Raw genomic sequence first — 18,861 nt, 5'->3', positions numbered from 1 at the left:
TAGTGTGAACACCTGTTGTCACCTATATGTCATGTTATAGAACGCATATAAAAAAATTTGGAGCAAAAAATATATCTGTCTTCAACATGCAATTTCACAGTAATAGTATTTTTTAAAAAAAGAAAACATTTCTAGATGCGTCTGTTGTAGATCTGTTTAAAATCTGAAGGAGCAACAAAAGGCAGAAAAAAGTTTGATAAAAATTGAAGGTTGTATTTACGTTAAAAAAAGGTAAATGAAAAAAGTAGATAGGGGAAAAAGAATCCGCTTTTTTAATTCTCCTTCCCCCCCTCATTCCTCGGTCGTGAATGGCTGAGAAGACCGTGGGGAGAGAGAGAGAGCGGGAGGAAGATACAGACAGACCCAAACTTTCGTCTTGGCGAAGTCTCCACCAGTTTCATTCGGAGATAGACTTCTCACGATGGCAGCCGCTCTCCTGTCGCGTGAAAGAGAGAGGGAATAACAGAGGGAAAGAGAGGAGGTACGTGAGAGCGTGCGTTCAAAGATGGCGGCCAACGGGTCTGTGGAGGAGAAAGGCTGTGGCGGAGAACTGGATAAAATTTTGGTCAAGACCAAGTTAAATGGCATCAGTGCGGTTTTACAGAATTCAGTATTTGATCATGCCTTCGCCTTCGATCAAAACGAATCCGTGTGTGCCGACTCAGACGAGAAACCAGAAGAAATCCTAGCGTCCTGTCTGGTGAGCGGTTGTTGGATTAATAAGAACAAAGTGAACGTGAATCTTCGACAGGGTTCATCCGCCCCGCTCATATTGTGTTCCAAAACTGACCCTGAGCTGAGAAGGTCTCTCAGAAGAGACAGATCTGGAAGCACAGAGAGGTGAGTTGTCGATTTCATTGGCCGAAGCACATTTTTTCCACCTTTTGTTCTTTAAACGTGCGGAATTGTTGACCTTTGTTCGGAGAGCGCGCGCCGTTCTGTGTGGATATTTAGTCGAGCTGCTGCGATCTCTAATGGAGCCACACTTTCTGCCCCTGGGCTTCTTCTAAATTTTAATATTATTTCGTGGTAAGATTTATTTGTAATTATTCGTTACAAAAGCAGTGACTTGGGATTAGAGACATTTCCACAACTGCGAGAACACATGAACTAACCTTTATTAAGAGATCTATGAGTTTTAATCAGTTCCTAATTTTTTAAAAAAGAAGCAGAAAAATACCTTGGCTTGGATTCGTAATATATGCTTTGGAATGCTTTTATTGATAAATTAATAATATGAATATTAGTAAGAGTATTAAGAACTTCAGTATCGTTTTCAAGTCCCTCGGCAACAAAACGCTTACAAAATATTTACTGTTATAATTTGAACATTATATGTTAGTTATTAAATAATTATGTTAGTAGTTATCCTCTACCACGGTTTCAGCTGATTTTGGTTTTCTGCGGAGGTGGTCGCTTTAAAGAGGTAATATTTATTACCTGCATTTATTTATGGCCTAAGAGAAGCTGTTAATTTTTAGAAGTGGTGTTTTAGGGAGGGGTTAGCCACGAGAGAGTGCGCTGAATGTAATTAATATCATTATGTGTTATATCACTAAAAAAATTATTGTTTTATATGCATTAACACAGTGTTTAAATTGTATTAATTATGTATTAACGGTATTTTAACGATACAATGTTTACAAGAAATGCGCCGTAAAAAATTTTATGCGAGTGGCAGCATCTGTGAAAACTGGCAATATGCTCTGCCGCATTAGTTAATAATCGTGTAATAGAGTAACGTAACGTGACTGGCCGTTTCTAACGTTAAACTTAGACAAAAGTGTATTTTTATTCTACTTTCAAGCACCAGTACAAGATTGCTTTTTTAAAGCAAAAGTACTAAAAAAAGGTGTGTTGTTTATATACTTACTTTCAAACCTGTCTTTTTAAACAATTCTCCCCCTTCCTCCCCCAAAAAGCTTGTTTCGAATTGTGTATATTACATTTTGTTCGAAAATGGTAAAATATAAATCGGAACCATAAACAACCTGAATTCATGTATTTTGATTTTAACATTTAACTATTTGCGATAAATTTAACTTATTTAATAAATTTATTCTTTATTTAATTGTAATTATTGTATTTATTTAACTTTCTTGACAGCCTTCTATAGAGTTTCGGTAGTTTGAATTTCAAAAAGTAAGCACTGGTTTTATATAAAAATATAATTTTAGTAAAGCAATACGATTTTTAAAATTTACTTTAGCATAGAACGCAGCAAACGATATCGACTTTTAAAATTTCATGACATTTAAAATTAATAAAATGCTGTAATAATAATTAACTTCTATTACCTGAAAATGTGCTTCAAAGAAAATATCAGAATTTAATATTTGTGTGTTTTATCAATATTTTATGATAAAAACAAGTATAAGAAACGGAATTTTATACAGCGTTTTTATGGGAAGAGGGAAGTAATTGGTTGCCAGCAGTGTCTAACTAAAGCTCTTTGTTTGAATAACGCTGTGCCAAATATCCCGCGCTGAAGAAAGAATTTTGAAGAAAATGTCTTTTTCATAGGTTTATGTTATATTTAAATGAAATCGAATTTTTTTTCGGAAATTTCTGTTAATCAAAATCAAATAATAACATATCATAAAATATCCAAAATATCATGAACAGTTTATTTGTGTATTTTTTTTCTGCTCCAGAACAGACAAAAAATGAATACACTTTACTCAAAATAAACAAATAAATGAAAATAAATCCCCTCTTTTCCCCATATTTATAATTATTCGATTACCGCTACCGAAGTTAAGCTGATAATATAATGTGTCAACTATCTCTCAGCGTATAAAGAATTTATACTAGAAATTAAAGAGAAAAGAAATTATTAGAATTTCTATTTATATATATTGGAATTACTAGAAATTAAATTTTCAATTATTTAAATTACCTGTATTAGAATTAAATTATTTATATATTAGAATGACCAGAAATTAAGTTATCTATATTAGAATTCAGTTATTAATCTATATATTAGAATTGCTAGAAATTAAATTATCTGTATTAGAATTAAATTATTTATATATTAAAATTACTAGAAATTAAATTATCTATATTAGAATTAAATTACTTATATATCAGAATTACTAGAAATTAAATTGTCAGTATTAGAATTAAATTATTAATGTATTAGAATTACTAGAAGTTAAATTATTTATATCAGAATTAAATTACTCCAAAGGGGCTTTGTCCTTGAGGGACTATTGTTTTCGTTTTGCGATTTTGCATCGAATCGCTCTGAATGTGCGTTTCACTTTTCAAATTGTTGCCACCAAATATTATCGCTCTGTATTATATTTGAAGAAATTAAATAATGAAGAACCTGCACAAATGTATGTATGTTTCTTGCATTGTGATAAAACAATGTTACCTAGAGCCATCCAATTTTGAATGACGTAATCCTACTGCGAATATGGGCATCTGGAAGCCCAAATTTGGAATTTGTTTTATTATCGATTTGATATTTTGTGAAACTTTAACGAATTTTTGGTTAACAAACTCAAGGATTTCAAAGCGAGCAATGGCAGCGTTGTACAGAAAAAAACATTTTTATCCATTCCCCCCTTTCCAAAGTTCGAAAAATATTTAAATAAAATACGTTAAATATTTAAGATTTATAATGTGCTTTAGAAATTAACGAGAACGGTATAGAAAATGTTGATAAATACCAAAACTTGAATAAAAGTAGTTTTTTGTGTTCATAAAAGAAAATTAAATACTTAATACATAAGTACAAGACTTGAACGTATCCCCCTTCTTGAAACCAATTCCCCTGTGGTTGAGAACTTCTGTATTAAACAGTTTATTCGTGTATTTTTTCCTGCTATCTAATTGATAAAAAGTAAATAACTATGCTTCTAAAGAAAGACGAGAAAAGGGAGAAAAAATACAGTTGCTACTGCTACTTTTTTCTGTTCCTTTTCGTATTTATAACTTTTCACTGCCGAAGTGCTACTGAATTTAGTCTGATGTATAATATTTGAATGAGAAATCCATCATTGATAAACATACATAACAAACAAGTATTTTTTTTTTTCCGGTACAAAAAAGAATCAGCAAAAGAAATACCAGAAGTGAGATTTAGAGGCAATCAGTTGTTTATAAATATGAAATAGAACTACATACGAAGAAAAAGATGCAAGGAAAAATCATATCGTATAAATAAAAGCTTTGTTAGATTAATATAATGATACAAAAATTTTTGTTTTAGTTCTGTTTATAAATTGTTTTGATTTCAAATCATTGTTTAGTAAAACTGAGTACTTGTGTTTTGAATAAGTAAATTCATAAATATACGTCATGCTAAAAGAATTTTTTTTTCTCTCTATTTTATTATTCTGTTTCAAACAGATGCTAGAGATTTCGGTCGGCGTTAAATATTCAAGCTTTTATAATTGGTTATTTCATTCTTTTTAAAATATTTTTCCGAATGTTTTCTGCTTCTGTAAACAGGAATAAAGCAATTTGTTTTATGTTCCACTTACATTTGTATGAGATCGTAATTAATATATTAATTAAGCTTAAAGTTGATTTTTTTTAATATTATGCCGAGCGAACCTTAGAATTAATTAGTTAATTATCCAGCAGTATATAAAACCGTATATGTAAGACCATATACTATATAAGTCATATATAAAAGGCAAACCAAAATGGCGACGATGCATTTCGTATGAGCTTAAAATTGATTTCTTTAAATATTATGCCGAGCGAATCTTAGAATTAATTAGTTAATTATTCAGCAGTATATAAAACCGTATATGTATGAAAGACCATATATATAAGTCATATATAAAAGGCAAACCAAAATGGCGACGATGAACTTCGTATGGAGAAATCGGTAGTTATTTATTAGAAACAGGTACATAATATTAGTAATTAATAAGAAATGCTTTATTATGTTTCGTGAAAAATGAAACATGGAAAGAAAAAAAAAGTCAGTAACTGTCATCTAGATCCGTTATATTCTTTCAATCAGCGGGCATTGTTACTAATTATTAAATATTTTTGGGGGGATAATTAAAATGAATGTTTCCATGTTTAGTTTATACAGATTTAATTTTTGTTTTAATATGGATGCATAATAAAATATATTTGAAACTACTTTACATGTAGTTTGTACAGATTTAATTCTTGTTTTAATATGTATGCACAATGAAATATATTTGGAACTGCTTTATTTTAGCCGGAAAATGGCGAAAATTTGGCATAATTCGTGTATTACATGTGGCTACATTTCTGACTTAAAATACTTTTTTCTGTTTTACTAAGCAATAATTTTATGAATAATTTTCGATAACTCTCTATAACATGTTCAAGAATATGTATAATGTAGCAATTAATATAATGTAGCAATTATACTAGATACCGTAATAAGATTAAAATAATAAAGTGCGAAAAATACAACTGAATGGAAGATATAAAGAACACAAAAATTATTTCTCTCCTTTTATATGGTTTGTTCTTAAACAAATGAAAAATTGAATTAGATCAATTGCTTTTATTTTACAGCAGGGACGATAAAAAAAAATGAAACTCTTCAGTTGATTGTTTTTAATGTTTCCAGAAACGCAAGAAATAGCTTCCTGAAGAGTCTCCCCCCTCCCCCCCTCGTTGCACATGTTGACATTGAAAACAGCAATTAGTTTTTTGACTTAACACTTCCTGAAACAGTTCGTACATATTTTTAGCGATGTGAATATACGGTGACTCACATTTCTTTTCGAACACTGTTGTTTTTTCATTCATTGTTTTAAATATTGTATAAATATTGGAACACAGATTTAAGTTTTTTTCCTAATATATTATTTTTCTCTATTTTTAACGCTTTTTTGTTGCAAATTAAATATCTTCAGAAACAGTCCCAGTAATAAAATAATTTATTTTCAAAAAGTGTTAATCTAGTAGCTCCCGTAGTTAACTCAGAAATTTGAGTGTTGCTGAGATATTTTGGAAGATGATGTTTCTTGTCATAATTTTTTAAAGGGAAATATTTCATAAAAATTATTGTCTGCGTTTGGAAATTATTATATATTTAGCAAAATAATATCGGGTTGGCAAGAAAGTAATTTCGGTTGTAGTGTTAAATAAAACTCGATTTTTTTGGGGTTGGGAGTACCAAAGAATTAACTTTAATAATCAGTCTAATATCTTTCTTTTTGTTCGATGATTTTTTTGGGGGGGGGGCATCTTTCTTGTAATTTCTTGATTCCGCGCTCAAAGAACTTCTGGTCTTTATCAGCAAAACATTCAGCGAAGTGCGATTTGAGGTTCTCGTTTTTACTGAAATATTTACCATTTAAGAAGTTTTTTAAGCTTCGAAATAAATGATAATCTGATGGTGCAAGGTAGGGGCTATAACTGTAGGGGGTGCGACATCACTTCCCAGACAAGCTCCAGTAATTTCATACGTGCTGCTTAACTATGTGTGATGCCTCGCATCGTCGTGGTAAAGCACGATTCCTTCGCGATTTCCCAATTCTGGCTTTTTCTCTTTGATTGCTTCCTTCAGTTTCATAAGTTGTTGGCAGTAAACATTTGAGTTGATCGTTTGATTGCTTGGAAGCTGGTAAAAATATATATCAACCTTTGCAATGCCACCAAATTGACAGGATGATCTTTTTCTGATGCAATTTAGCTTTCGTTATGGTTTGTGTTTATTCATCATACTTGAAACGTGGTCTTTTTCGATAAATGTTACTGTGGGCGATCCGTTTTTCATCACTATTGATAATTCGTTTAAAAAAAAGGGTCCATTGCGCTGCGTTTGAAATGCATATCGCAAATATTGGTTCTTTGCGTTCATTGAATTTGTTTCAGTTCATACGGAACCCAAATATCGTAACGAGTCCCAAGACATTTTATGTGATTTTCAATGGTTATGTGTGATACATTTAACCTTTCTGGAATCTCCCGTACAGCAATGTGACGACTTGATTCAATTATAATTTTGTCATCAGCAACTCCAGAAGTTCGGCTAGAACGTTGGTCATCTTCAAATGAAAAACCTCCAGAGCGAAATTTTTGGTATCAATTCTGACGCATGTGTTCTGTTAAGCAATTAACAATAATCTTTCACATATATCTTTGTGAGCCTCAGCCACTTTCTTGCCTGTATGAAAATGAAGTAAAATGTGTCGAAAATGTTTCTTTTTGCACCCCATGTTAAAATTGATCATAAACTAACTGTTTTAAACAAAAATACAGAATTTGTTTTTTGTGCGAAATTACTGTCTTGACAACTCGACATTAACCATTTCATATCCGAAGTGAACATGGCAAGATACTACAAATTAACAAATTATGTTAGAAAATTTAAAAAAAAATATATATATATTTTAAAGATGGTAAAAGAATTTGATATATCCAAAATATCCTTGGTGTAAAGCGTTTAATTATTTTTGATGTTATGAAAACGATCGTGGATATGTTCGAAAGGCACTGAAACCAGAGACACATTACAGGGTTACAGGAAGCAATCGAATCCATCGAAGGAAGGAATTTATGTTAACGAAAATTAAACAGAACCCAAAAAATGAGTATTGCAAAACTTGCAGTGGATTTAGACGAACAGTTTTCAATAAAAGTTAACCCTGAAGCCTTTAGAAGAATCATTTAAGGCACTTGGATACAATGGGCGATCAGTAACAAGAAAATTCTTCAACAGGAAAACAAGGAAAGCACGCCTAGTATTCTCATAGTCTGTGGACTCTATGGTAATCAAATATTAAACGTTATGTTCTCAAACGAAGGAAAATTCCTTTGTGTCTAATGGACGAATTATTATGGGGCGAACCCCCAAATGAAAGCTTGAATACGAAAAATCTGTTGCCTTATTAAGCCTGGGGTGATGAAGACGTAATGGTTTGCTGACATTTAGCTACGTTTGGTGTGGTAAACGCTGTTTTTATAGAAAATAACAGTCATCAGTATTTATCTATGTTCTTAATGAAGACTAAAAAAAAAAAAAAAGGAATGTCCTGAAGTAATCAAAACTCCTCCATATTCTCGGAGCTTAAATGGTATCGAACATATGTGGACTGAGCAGCGTATGAGTTGGAGAACACAATAAAGAAACATGATAAATCTCCTACAACGGAAGCAATTCTTACGCACGAATAGAACAAAATGAAGCATTCTTGTAGGAAAAGATTATTTGAATCTATGCCAAAGTACGTGAAAAACGTAATTTTAACTATAGGATATCCAGTGAAATTGAATGCCACGTTATTTTCATATTTTTAGTAAATGAAAAAAAAATTTTTTTTTCAGAGTCCAAATACTTATGTGAGTTCATTTTCAAAAATTTTTAAATAAATATTAACAAACCTTTTAAGCTTGTATTGAAAAACATTTTTCAAAACAAGCGGGTTTTAAAAAAAGATAAAAAACGTCTTTTTTTGAAAAACATGAAACAACAAGCTCTTGTGTATGTGAAAGAAGAATAAAGTCATTTTGCTAATATTTAGTGTTAGTAAATAAAACTGTAAAACACAAACGAATGGGAGCAATTGTTTGAAGAACTGTGTGCGTAAATAGGGATGATTTGCGTAAATACTTGAGTATTAAAGAAAAGTAAATTTCAGCTTATAAAAGAGTGCAATCGAGTAATCATAAACTCGCAAAAGTATTCATAAACTCGATGAAATGTTTTCTTAACATCTAGAATTCTATGTATATATCCATATTTAACAAAAGTAAGATTGAAATTGCGCATATTAAAATAAATAGGGTAATATATTTTGATGCACAAAAAATGTTTGAATTGAACTGCAGCTAAAAATTCCGTACTTTTTTTCTCATATATTTGTGTCAGAAAAGTGCTAGTAGACAAATCTTTCTGTGGAAAAATTAGGCAGAATATGTGAAAGTTGTTTAAATGCGAAGTTTCGTAAAATGTTTCTTTAGAATTTGTTAATATCACCTTTTCTTTGGAATATTTTTCGTAAAAACGTAAATATTAACTGTGTGACAAATGATGTTTTAGAGACGTTTTCTTTTATTATTTTTGTTAAAGGGCTTAAATGTTTTCATAAAAATTTTTTATTTAAAAAACAAAAAACACTGAATTTTGCTTTTTTTCAGCTAGCACTTTAATGGCATTTCTAATAAATACGAATTACAGTTTGTATTTAAATAATCAGAAAAATAAGAATGCAGGAATTACAAACTGATCCAGGAAACGACGGAAGTACGAATTAGTTTTATATTTAAGGTTTCTGTCGCGAATCTTGGGGAGGGGGGGGGAAGAATTCGACATTCGAAAACTCGAATCTTCGAGCTTTTGTCAACATTCGAATAATTTGAAAGTTAAAGTAAAAAAAAATCTGATGTCGACACCACATGACTTCCTTGTATGGCCTATTAAATTATACAGATTTTTTGCTGCACTTCGTTTAAACTTATTTCGTCGAATTTCATTAGAAATATATTTTTCATTGAATCAATTCAGTTCTCACTTCGCGGCAAGGCAAAATACATAAAATCTCTGAACATGTTAAAAAATTTTATCAACTTTGTACTATTAAAATTTTTTGATCATTAAATAGATAAGCGAAAGTTCACTTACCTTCTAAATAGGGCTGCCCTGAACTGCCTGCTTTTCCTTCTTGTAGGTATCCGTCTCTATGATGAACTTCGATTCACTTCGAAACACAGCTATAAACTTTTAAGAAATTTTAATTCGTATGAAAGATATCTACAAAATATTTACAAGTTATAATGATTACAAGCATAATTTATACGGAGACGGTCTATCTTTATACATCTGTTAGACGCGTCAGCCGTTCAACTGACTACTTTTAGTCTCTTTCGCCAGAGGGCGTTCGTGGAAGTAAAGTTCTAGTAAGCAAACGCGACACTCCCACCTTGAGGTCCAGTATCAACAGAGGATGGACCTCAACTGACCTGTAGTTCAAGTCTTTTGAGATTTCGTCATACGTCGAGTTCTGTACCTCACTTGCACATCTGACTCAGGTGTAAAGTTGAGTTCAAGAGGTATGAGGTTCTTAGTAGGTCTTATAATCTCCCCTTGTGCAATTTTCAGTTTCACTAATCTAATGTGTCCGTCGTGGGATGGAAAAATTTCCACGATTCTAGCTAAGGGCCAGTTTATCCTTTTTTCGTTGTTGGACACAATTACAAGATCACCAACTTTCACACAAGATGGTTCGCGGATGAATTTTGAGCTTTGTTTTAGTTGCCCTAAATATTCTGATCGAAATCTTTTTCGTAAATCTTTTCTCAATTTGGCTCTGTAAAGGTATCTTTTATTGATGGATTTAGAATCCAAAAGATCTAATTCAGGAACTCCAGTCTCTGGAATTTCTGTTAGAAACATTGCTGGGGTGAGAGCTCTTAAATCCTTTACGTCTTCTGACAAATACGTGAGAGGACGGTTGTTCATAATGCTCTCGCAGTCACAAATGATTGTCAACAGTTCTTCGTAGTTCAGAGAAGATTTTCCTAGTACCTTTCGAAGAATTCTCTTTAGTACTCCAATTAATCTTTCCCACCACCCTCCCCACCGTGGCGAGGAAGGGGGAATAAATTTCCATTCAATTTTCTTAACTGTTGCATTTTCTAAGATAGAATTCCAATCTATGGTCTTAAACAAATTATTTGATCCAACAAAATTGGTTCCATTGTCAGAGTATACAGTGACAGGTCTACCCCTTCGAGCGATGAATCGCCTGAACGTGTGCAGGAAACTTTCAGTTGATAGAGATGAGACTAGCTCTAAATGAACTGCTCTATATATTGCGCAAGTAAAAATGACGATCCATGTTTTTTGGCCTCCTTTTAAAATTAAGGGACCCGTCAGATCAACACCAATAATCTCAAAAATTAAAGCATCTCTTATTCTTTCTTCAGGTAGTGGCGCTTGAGGAATCTTATATGAATCAGAGTCGAACCTTCGACATCGTACACAGTTTTGGATAACCTTGCGTACTGTCTTCCTACTCTTTATTATCCAATATTTTTCACGCAAAGCGCACATAACGAATTGTACTCCAGCGTGACTTAGCCTTTCATGTTCAGATTTGATCAGTTTTAAGACTAATGGATGTTCTGAGGGAAGTAAAACTGGGTAACGAAAGTCAGCGTCATCGTCTCTCTGAAAGATACGTGTTTTCACTTTTATAAGGCCATTGGAGTCCATGATAGGTTCTAGAGCACGTATTCTTTTATCTTTCAATCCTTCGAAAGATTCTTGTTGGATGAGTCGGAAAACCACTCATCCAACAAGATTTTATGTATTTATGTTTCAGCTCCTTTTAGTTCTTCGACTGAAATTCTCCCATGAGTTCTTTCAGATGGTGGTGTTGTAGCATTTTTAACGAATCTAAAGATCCAAGATACGACCTTTATGATCTTTTCGAATTTTGAAATATTGTCAAAAAGGTTAAATTTATCTGTATTCGTGTTATTGCTGGCTGAAACCACAGTTCGTTTTCTCTCTCCATTTACTATATCGAAGTCAGGATGTTCTCCATCTGCAATAGGCCACTCTTCTGGAGGTCGATAAATCCAATCTGGTCCTTTCCACCATTCGGATTTCCTCAATTCTTTTGCAGAGCAACCGCGTGATGGCAAATCCGAAGGATTAAACTTTCCGGGAATGTGATGCCAGTGATCTGGGTTACTCAATTTTCGAATCTCATTTACTCGATTGGCTATAAAAGTGGACCAATTTTCTTTCTGTTTTATCCAAAAGAGAGCATTTGTGGAATCCGTCCAGTAAAAAACTGGAGCCTCTTTTAGTTTCAAGTCTTCTCTTATTGTATAAGAGAGCCTGGCTCCAATAGTGCAAGCGAGTATCTCTAGTCGAGGTATGGTGAGTGCTTTTAGGGGAGCAACTCTCGCTTTAGATTGTATCAATTGACAAGTGACTCCACTCTCACCGCTGTGTCTAAGGAAAATGCAGGTCGCATACGCGTCCTTGCTTGCGTCCGAAAATACATGCAGAGTGGTACTTTCGTCTATTTTGGGAAGCAATCTAGGAATTTTGAGGTCTTTCAAATATTTTAACTGAGATGACCATGTGAAAAATTTCCTTGCTAGATCATTCGGCAGATTAGTATCCCAGTTAATTTTCTGTTTCCAGCACACTTGCAGAATCAGTTTAGGCATGAGAGTAACTGGACTAGTAAACCCAATTGGGTCAAAGATTTTACTCAATTCGGAAAGAACAGATCTTTTGCTCAATACAGGGTTTTCTTCATATTTTACGTGACAAGACAAAGTATCGTCAAACAAGTCCCATTTCAATCCCAATACTGACACAACATCTTCATAATCTTTATGAGAAAGGTTTAGAAGTGAAGTTTCATTTTTAAGTCTATTATGTTTCCAACCTCTTAGGTCAAATTTTGCAGTAGCCATGATTTCTCTAGATCCTTTGATAAATGAGTTTAATTCTTCAATTGATTCCACGCTCGCTACGCAGTTATCCACATACATGGCTTTCTTTAGCTTTGAAGCTATTTCCTGATGATGTTTTGGTACATTTTCCAAATGGTAGTTAATCGTGGCAGCGAGTAAAAAGGGGCTGGCGTTTACGCCGAATACAACCCTTCGGTGCCGATATATAGTCAGTTTTTCAGGCTGTCCTTTCTCCCACCATAGGAAGCGGAGAAAATCTCGATCCGCTGGATTCACACCTATCTGAAGAAATGCTCTTTTTATATCCGAAATTACTCCATACTTCCCCTCTCGAAATTTTGTCAAAATTTTGGGGATCAATTCAAGATAATTAGGACCCTTTTCCAGACAGTCGTTCAGAGATACCGAATTTTTCTCCTTTGCAGATGCGTCGAACACTGGTCGAATTTTGGTAGTCGAATTTTCCCGAAACACGGGTCTATGTGGCTGATAATGCCCTTTGATCTTTTCTGCCTCCGAAATATCGACAGGTTCAATTATTCCCTCTTCTACCCAATCCATTAAAACAGTTTCGTAGGCTTCTAAGGAATTCTTTGTCTGAAGGGTTTTCACGCAAGACTTCAGACGCTTTTCTGCGAGGATTCTATTATCTGGCAACTCAGGATGAATTTGAAGCCATGGAAGTGATACCTGATACCTTCCAGTGTCATCTCTTTCTAAAGTACGGATGAAATAATTTTCTGTAGCCTTTTGTATTTCTTGTTTTGTTTGAGAAAGAGCTGGTTCAGTTATTCCGATAGAATCAAGAGACCACAAGTCACAAATTTTTCTGTCACTAATGTGTAGTGATAAAAGAATTTCATTAAAATTCTTTCCCTTTACCTTTGTTCTCCCTAATATTGTCCAACCAAGGTGTGTATTCATCGCTACTAAACTCTCCGTTACGTGTATTATTTCCCCTGTAAAGAGTTTTCCGGCATAATCTGCTCCTACAAGCATGTGTATTTCGTTAGGGTGTTTTTCAAATAAACAAGAATTCTCATTAGTTACATACATCACTGGGAAAAATTTTGTAACCTCTTAGTTTCTTTAAGCATTCCCTATCCTCCAATTTTGGAATATGTGAGCATATGGTTTTTTGGCTGAAAACTTCCATTTCGCATGTGAATCCTGTTTCTGGATTATTTAACTTAATCAGATACTTGTTGTGATTTTCCCTTTTTTCTATCCCTCCAAAAAGCCCATGAGTCACACTTTCCTGACCTAAAGATTTTAGTTTTAATTTCTCCGCAAGAAATGTGCTGATATATGATCTGCTACTTCCGGTATCCAGAATTATTCGTGTAAAATTGCTTTCACCATCTCCGTAAACATTGGCAATTAAAGTTTGCAAGATTACACTTTCATAGGATGAATTATTCGTTAAGGCCTTATTTTCAATTTGTTCTTCCTTAATTTCTCCGTTTTCGTTTTTAAAACACATTATAGTGGCATGTCGTTGTTTACATAATTCACACCTTATTCTAGAAGTGCAAATAAAACTAAGATGCCGTGGACGTAAACAGCGATAACAGATCCCTTTCGCTTTGCATTTCTCCCTTTTTTTCTCAGTAGACCATAAAGATGCTTGTTCACACGTTATAGACTCGTGATCAGAAGAGTCGCAGAAAACACATGGTGTTTGTCCCCTCCGCAAACTTGCGTTCGTCAACTCCGAAGCTGTGTGTTTCGCAATAGCTCTGGGTTCACTCAGTTTGTTATGCTTTTGCGGCGCGCCTTTGGCTGGACCGTCTGGAATGTACGTTCCCGCGCAACTAATTGCTCAGAAAGAAATTCCACTAGGTGACTCAAATCGTAATTTGATTTCCGAACTGTTTTATTATACTCCAAAACCAAATCTGCGGGCAATGTTTTAAGCAAAATAGGTGTTAATAAAGCTCCATATGTTTCTGAGGTCATATTTAATGATTCAAGACATCGAATATGTTTCTGTATATAATTGAATAACTTACGGAAATTTTGAATGTCATTAGAATCCTTTAGAGGTCTTATTTTCAGTAATTTATCTATATGGGCGTTGATCAGTACATCTTTATTTCCAAATCTTTCTGTGAGGAGTTTAACTGAAGTTTCGTAATTTTCTTCGGTTAAATCGAAACCGTCAATGGTGTTATAAGCAGTACCTCCCAAAAAGGATTTCAAATAATTAAATTTGCTTATAGCGTCAAGCGTTTTATTTTGGTGTATGGCTGATGAAAAAGTGTTCCAAAATGTCAGCCATTCGCAGCTCTCGCCATAAAACTTCGGAATCGTAAGTTTAGGAAGCTTCACATTATGACTTTCGATTTTAACGTTTTCTATAATACTTTCACTTAACTGTTCAGTGTTTCGTAACACATTAAATTTTTGTTGTTCTATATTAATTTCTTTCAATTTTTTGTTAGCTTTGTATTTAAATGTAGTTATTCTTTCACGATATTCGTCAACACCGTTTAATTCCTGGTCTAGATCCTTTATGTTTATTAATTTTTCTATATCGGCATCTATTTGTTTTAACTCGTTCGATTTTTCATTTAAGAGTTCTAAAGAAATTTCTAGCTCCTCTGCATTCACTTCTGTTTTTGGTAATTCAGTTTCGATTCGGCCAATTAATTTTGTAACGGCAGCCCTTATGTGGCCGCGTTTCCTTTTCAATGTATCGATGAATTCCGTCATTATTTAATATTCAACAATTCAACAACTATCAGCAATCCACTAATTATTTATGCTTATGTATTATCTATATAACTGATATCAATTTAGACAGTTTCAATAGTTAGGAAAATAGCAGTTACTGGCAGTCCCTGTTCGGGCGCCATGTTAAAAAATTTTATCAACTTTGTACTATTAAAATTTTTTGATCATTAAATAGATAAGTGAAAGTTCACTTACCTTCTAAATAGGGCTGCCCTGAACTGCCTGCTTTTCCTTCTTGTAGGTATCCGTCTCTATGATGAACTTCGATTCACTTCGAAACACAGCTATAAACTTTTAAGAAATTTTAATTCGTATGAAAGATATCTACAAAATATTTACAAGTTATAATGATTACAAGCATAATTTATACGGAGACGGTCTATCTTTATACATCTGTTAGACGCGTCAGCCGTTCAACTGACTACTTTTAGTCTCTTTCGCCAGAGGGCGTTCGTGGAAGTAAAGTTCTAGTAAGCAAACGCGACAGAACATCTTCATTAAAAATTGTAAAATACAGAAAAACATACAACACCAAATTCAATTAAAACAGTAATATATATATAAAAAAATTAAGTCTTCCCCCCCCCTCCCCGCAAAAACGAGCAATTCGGAAGACAAAATTTTCGGTGCACAAAATTAAACTTTCGGTCCGTGTTGGCAAGAAGACAGTGATGTTGGTGCACCAACTGACTTACTTCGCTACACTATTAAGAGTTTATATGTAAACAAATAGCCACCACGTTAGGCCTAGCGCAAATTACGCTTTTAAATTCTTGATACTATGAGTATTGCGTTCAGATTAACTAAAGACATAAAAACCTTTACCGGAAAACCTTTAAGAACAATCAATCAATTTACCAACATATTAAAAAAAAGGCTACCGAGCCGAGTAACAGTGGTGTATGTAGAATCGGTACTTACTGTCTAGGAATATGATGTTCGTAAACTTACTTCCGATGTGGCTGTCTAAGGGCTAATAAACTAGTCCGATTTATGTAAAACTTGAATATTTAATGAAACATGAATAGTTGCTACAAACTACAAAGTAATTACATACATAGAAGGAAATAGATGAGATTATTTACAAACGAAGAGAAGGAATCGTATTTTATAAGCAAACATCTTTGAATCGCGTCATCGTCTTAATGGCGGAATCGTCTGCCTTCGTCATCGAAAAAGTAAAAGATTTACTCTCACAGCTTGTCGCGTCATCCGATTATAATGAACGATGCCAACCCACATATATTGGTGCTGCGAATTACAACAACACAAAAAAAGGGGGAGGTGCACAACTAGATGATATGTCAGTCTCATATACAAAATTTCAACGTTCTTCGGCTAATCGTTTTGAGTTATGCAAGATACATATGTACGTATGTACAGATGTAAGGAAAACAATCCCTTGTGAATTCATTTTAAATCCATTTTGCAACCCATTTTGGAAAAAAAAGAGTACTGTTTGTCAAAATATGTTATCTTCATACAAGGAAGTAAAAACGTTAAATATTTAAACTCAGAACTTCGGACCGGTGACTTTTGTTGACATTCAATATAAGCGCTCTTAAAGAAGAAAATTAAAAAAACAGAAATTTTTTATATAATATGATTTTATTTGAAACTCGGAACATAATTAATGAACTTTAATGCAAATTGATGTTGAACTTTGATAGAAAATGATTTTTGATGTAGTTTAATGTGAGCAAGAGATTCAATAATTCTGTCAAAAGCTATCTACAATTTTGTACCAGGAGCAATAAAAGCGTAGGGTGCCCTTGATAGATTTATAAACATAATAGTTTATACTTTTAATAATGTAATTCGATTATTAAGTTTTGTAGAGAGTTATTTCTTTTTCATCTTTTTCTCCTGTCAAATTGTATGATAAATTACTTCCTTTTTACTAGTAAAAAGGAAGTATTGTAATCGCGAAAAGTTTCAGGCAGCATATTTCAACAAAAATATCCATTTTGACCGCTATCGAATGCAGTTTAACGATGTTTTTGCGTGATATCTGTACGTAAGAACAGAATAAAATACTCTTTTCCTACAAAAAAAAAAAAAAAATAAAATAAAATAAAATTGCTTTAAAATGAATTCTGAAGAGAATTTTTCTTGGCGTCTGTACGAACGTATGTACGTACGTACGTATCTCGCATAACTCAAAAACGACTAGCCTCAGAACGTTGAAATTTTGTATATAGGACTGCTATAACATGTAGATGTGCACCTCGTGTTTTGGTTGCAAAAACACGCAAATGCTTTAAAAATGATTGTATTATGTTGTTTTTATCTTCTGGTTAAGGTTTTTGTGCCTTTAGTAAATCTGTATGCAATATTTTTAGAATTATCAACAATTTTAAAGTTGTGTAAGTGCCGCTAAGCCTTTTTTTAATGGCAGCCATTGATGTTTACATTTGAAACAGGAGACTAGTGGATTTGTTGCCAATCTAGAGAAACTTAGCTTCGCAACAACAAAGATAACGCCTTCATTTGTTATTGCGAATTAAATCATGCTTAATCCTTTCTGGAATTTTTTCGAGGAAATAAGTGTTTAAGATTTACTTCGTAATTTTTAATACAGATGTTTTGAGATTTTATGTATTTTTGCCTTCTCGCGAAGTGAGAACTGAATTAATTGAATGAGAAATACTCAGTCGTCTGTGAAAAACTGTTTCTTTTTTGTTTTGTTTGCTTAATTTCTTTTAAACATCGTTCTAGATTTATTATAGTATTTGAATAGAACATGTTGCGACGATTAGATAATTCTTTAAATGATATAAATTTTGTGCATTCTGAGTTCTAATATGAACGAAATATAACGCTGTTGAGTGAACCTAGCTGTAGAGTGTCGCTATGGTAAACAAATATTGCGAATTTTAGAGAGTGCATTTATTCTATTGTGGTTTATGCGCTATCGACGTAGATTTAATTCAATCCTATAAGTTTAAATGAAATGCAAGAAAAAATGCTTATAATTTAATATTCCGTACAAGGAAGTCATGTGATGTACACATCAGATTTTTTATTTTCAATTCACTAAGTATTTTTTGAGTTTTATTTATAACTGAAAAGCTTGTTTTAAAATTTTTTTAAACATATTTTCATCTTTTTAGTTTCAGTGATGCATTATCAATCAAGCTATTCAATTAAAAGATAAATTTTCAGAAATAAATAATTACTCTTTTATGATGATCAACACCCTACGATTTTGCCTAAAATTCAGAAATTTAAAATTTCATATAAATTTCATTTGAGAGATTTTTTTGCACTCTTTACGATGGTGCAGACAGTAAAATTCTAAGATTTAAATTCTTATTTTTTTAATTTGTTCATGAAATAAAGGTATGCGCGAAAAATTATTTCAACATTAAAATTACAAAATGTAAATCGAATTTTGAAAGAATAGATTCACCACAATGCATTATTATCTACAAACTGCGCGTGTAAAAATTTGTACTCGCTATAATATGGAATTAAGTTAAAAATAATGAATAACTTTTTACCACAGTGACAAACACCGCGAGTGGCTAAAAGCCATTGTTGCCATTTTGGTGTACTTGAATCATATCACCAGTATCACTTCATGCGGCTTGCAGGGCAGCATTCTTAATTTTCTGGAGGGAATGTTCCATAATTAGTGTTCATCATGGGCTTGCTCTTGACATAATTCTCCCTGTTCTACACTTATTTTCATTAAAAAAAGTATCTGAAGAAAATGTAAAACATATGAGCTAT

At 32.9% G+C, this 18,861-nt stretch overlaps 1 protein-coding gene across 3 annotated transcripts in view; it reads left to right on the top strand.

The window, feature by feature from the left end:
- The first annotated feature begins 421 nt into the window (after nucleotides 1–421).
- The window catches only part of LOC118196155 (uncharacterized), a 411,448-nt gene continuing 393,008 nt past the window's right edge, over nucleotides 422–18,861 (top strand). For all 3 annotated transcript variants that reach the window (XM_085821689.1, XM_085821690.1, XM_085821691.1), the window contains exon 1: nucleotides 422–840. In XM_085821689.1, the coding sequence (XP_085677815.1) occupies nucleotides 506–840 (335 nt within the window). In that variant the 5' untranslated portion in view covers nucleotides 422–505. The remainder of the gene's footprint in view (nucleotides 841–18,861) is intronic.

This window comes from Stegodyphus dumicola, chromosome 8, assembly GCF_044657685.1.
Source record: "Stegodyphus dumicola isolate Sdum_Otavi_A_Nest chromosome 8, ASM4465768v1".
NCBI classification, from domain to species: domain Eukaryota; kingdom Metazoa; phylum Arthropoda; class Arachnida; order Araneae; family Eresidae; genus Stegodyphus; species Stegodyphus dumicola.
Note: the sequence above shows the minus strand (reverse complement) of the source record. Positions and strands in the feature narration are given on the sequence as shown.